The sequence below is a fragment of the Coturnix japonica genome, unplaced genomic scaffold (assembly GCF_001577835.2).
Source record: "Coturnix japonica isolate 7356 unplaced genomic scaffold, Coturnix japonica 2.1 chrUnrandom660, whole genome shotgun sequence".
NCBI classification, from domain to species: domain Eukaryota; kingdom Metazoa; phylum Chordata; class Aves; order Galliformes; family Phasianidae; genus Coturnix; species Coturnix japonica.
In genome coordinates, this window is record NW_015440026.1 from 16986 (window position 1) to 19761 (window position 2776).

Genomic DNA, 2776 nt, shown 5'->3' on the forward strand with positions numbered 1-2776 from the left:
GCAGCATCCTATTGACGGCCCGCAGTTCCCCGTGTCCCGTTTCGGTTCCGATCTTGTCCCTCACTTCCCTCAACCAGCCCCTTAACGCGGCGCAGCCGGTTCGGCACCGCTCCGCCCCTTTGGATCCCAGCAGCCGCTTCGTTCGGAGCCGGGCGGTTCCGTCCAGCTCGGTCCAAAGAGCCGCAACCGCGTCCAGCTGCTCCGACACCAACGGGCCCGAGCGGGGCTGCGACACGGACACACGCTGACCGGACTGTGGGGAGAGGGGGGGAGACCAGGCTATGGGGCAGGAAGCATTGCTATGGGGTGGGAGACACGGCTATGGGGTGAGAGACCTGCTATGGGGCAGGAAGCATTACTATGGGGCAGGAAGCATTGCTATGGGGGGGGAGACCAGGCTATGGGGTGGGAGTCATTGCTATGGGGTGGGAGACCTGCTATGGGGTGGGAGCCCTGCTATGGGGTGAAAGAGCTTCTATGGGGTGGGGGTCTCTGCTATGGGGTGGGAGCTACTTCTATGGGGTGGGAGCTACTTCTATGGGGTGGGAGACCTTCTATGGGGTGGGAGCTACTTCTATGGGGTGAGAGACCCTGCTATGGGGTGGGAGACCCTGCTACAGGGTGGGAGTCATTGACATGGGGTGGGAGTCCCTGCTATGGGGTGGGAGCCCTTCCTATGGGGCTGAGCCCCCTTCCTATGGGGTGAACCCCATTTCTATGGGTCTGACCCCCATTCTATAGGATAAGCCCCTTTTCTATGGGGCTGAGCCCCTCCCTATGGGTCTGCCCCCCATGCTATGTGTCTGCCCCCCATGCTATGGGTCTGAGCCCCCTTCCTATAGGGTAAGCCCCTTTCCTATGGGGTTGTGCCCCCCATGCTGTGGCTCTGCCCCCCATGCTGTGGGTCTGCCCCCCATGCTATGGCTCTGCCCCCCATGCTGTGGCTCTGCCCCCCATGCTATGTGTCTGCCCCCCATGCTATGGGTCTGAGCCCCCTCCTATGTGTCTGCCCCCCATGCTATGGGTCTGAGCCCCCTTCCTATAGGGTAAGCCCCTTTCCTATGGGGTTGTGCCCCCCGTGCTGTGGGTCTGACCTGCATCACGCTGTCCCTCCACGCGCTGCACTTGTCCAGCTGTGCGTTCAGGGCCTGGTGGCGCTGCCACGCGCTGTGCAGGTTGTGGGGCTCCGCGTTCGACGCCGCCTGCACCTGGAGCAGCTTCTCCGACAGCCACGAGCGGAGCTGGACGTGGGGGGCACATGGGGGTCACGGAGACCCATAGACACACATAGAGACCCATAGAGACCCATAGAGAACCATAGAGAACCATAGAGAACCATAGAGCACCATAGAGAACCATAGAGAACCATAGAGCCCCATAGTGACACATAGAGCCGCATAGCGACACATAGAGACACATAGAGCCCCATAGAGCCCCATAGCGACACATAGAGCCCCATAGAGAACCATAGAGCCCCATAGAGAACCATAGAGCCCCATAGAGAACCATAGAGACCCATAGAGCCCCATAGAGAACCATAGAGACCCATAGAGCACCATAGAGAACCATAGGGCCACATAGAGCCCCATAGAGAACCATAGAGCACCATAGAGACCCATAGAGAACCATAGAGACCCATAGAGAACCATAGAGAACCATAGAGCCCCATAGAGAACAATAGAGAACCATAGAGCCCCATAGAGAACTATAGAGAACCATAGAGCCCCATAGAGAACTATAGAGAACCATAGAGCCCCATAGAGAACCACAGAGCACCATAGAGCCCCATAGAGAACTATAGAGAACCATAGAGAACCATAGAGCCCCATAGAGAACCATAGAGAACCATAGAGCACCATAGAGCTCCATAGAGAACCATAGAGAACCATAGAGAACCATAGAGCCCCATAGAGAATCATAGAGCACCATAGAGAACCATACAGAACCATAGCGACACATAGAGAACCATATAGAACCATAGAGCCCCATAGAGAACCATAGCTACACATAGAGCACCATAGAGAACCATAGAGAACCATAGAGAACCATAGAGAACCATAGAGCCCCATAGAGAACCATAGGGCCACATAGAGAACCATAGGGCCACATAGAGCCCCATAGAGAACCATAGAGCCCCATAGAGAACCATAGGGCCACATAGAGCCCCATAGAGAACCATAGAGCCCCATAGAGAACCATAGAGACCCATAGAGCCCCATAGAGAACCATAGAGCCCCATAGAGAACCATAGAGCACCATAGAGAACCATAGAGCACCATAGAGAACCATAGAGCACCATAGAGAACCATAGAGAACCATAGAGCACCATAGAGCACCATAGTGACACATAGAGCCGCATAGAGCACCATAGAGCACCATAGAGCCCCATAGAGCACCATAGAGCACCATAGAGAACCATATAGAACCATAGCGACACATAGAGAACCATATAGAACCATAGAGCCCCATAGAGCACCATAGAGAACCATAGAGCACCATAGAGAACCATAGAGCCCCATAGAGAACCATAGAGACCCATAAAGAACCATAGCACCCCATAGGGCCACATAGAGCTCCATAGCGACACATAGAGCCCCATAGAGCACCATAGCGACACATAGAGCCCCATAGTGACACACAGTGCCCCATAGAGCACCATAGAGCCCCATAGTGACACATAGAGCCCCATAGCGACACATAGAGCCCCATAGTGACACATAGAGCCCCATAGCAACACATAGAGCCCTATAGCACCCCATAGTGCCCCATAACACCC

General features: G+C 54.9%; 1 protein-coding gene across 1 annotated transcript in view; it reads right to left on the reverse strand.

Annotated features, from left to right (window-relative positions):
* The window catches only part of LOC107307541 (spectrin beta chain, non-erythrocytic 2-like), a gene marked incomplete at its 5' end in the record, with an annotated part of 24800 nt that overhangs the window by 7686 nt on the left and 14338 nt on the right, over positions 1–2776 (reverse strand). The window contains 2 exons of the mRNA XM_032441874.1: positions 108–253; positions 1095–1241. Coding sequence (XP_032297765.1) covers positions 108–253; positions 1095–1241 — 293 coding nt within the window. The remainder of the gene's footprint in view (positions 1–107; positions 254–1094; positions 1242–2776) is intronic.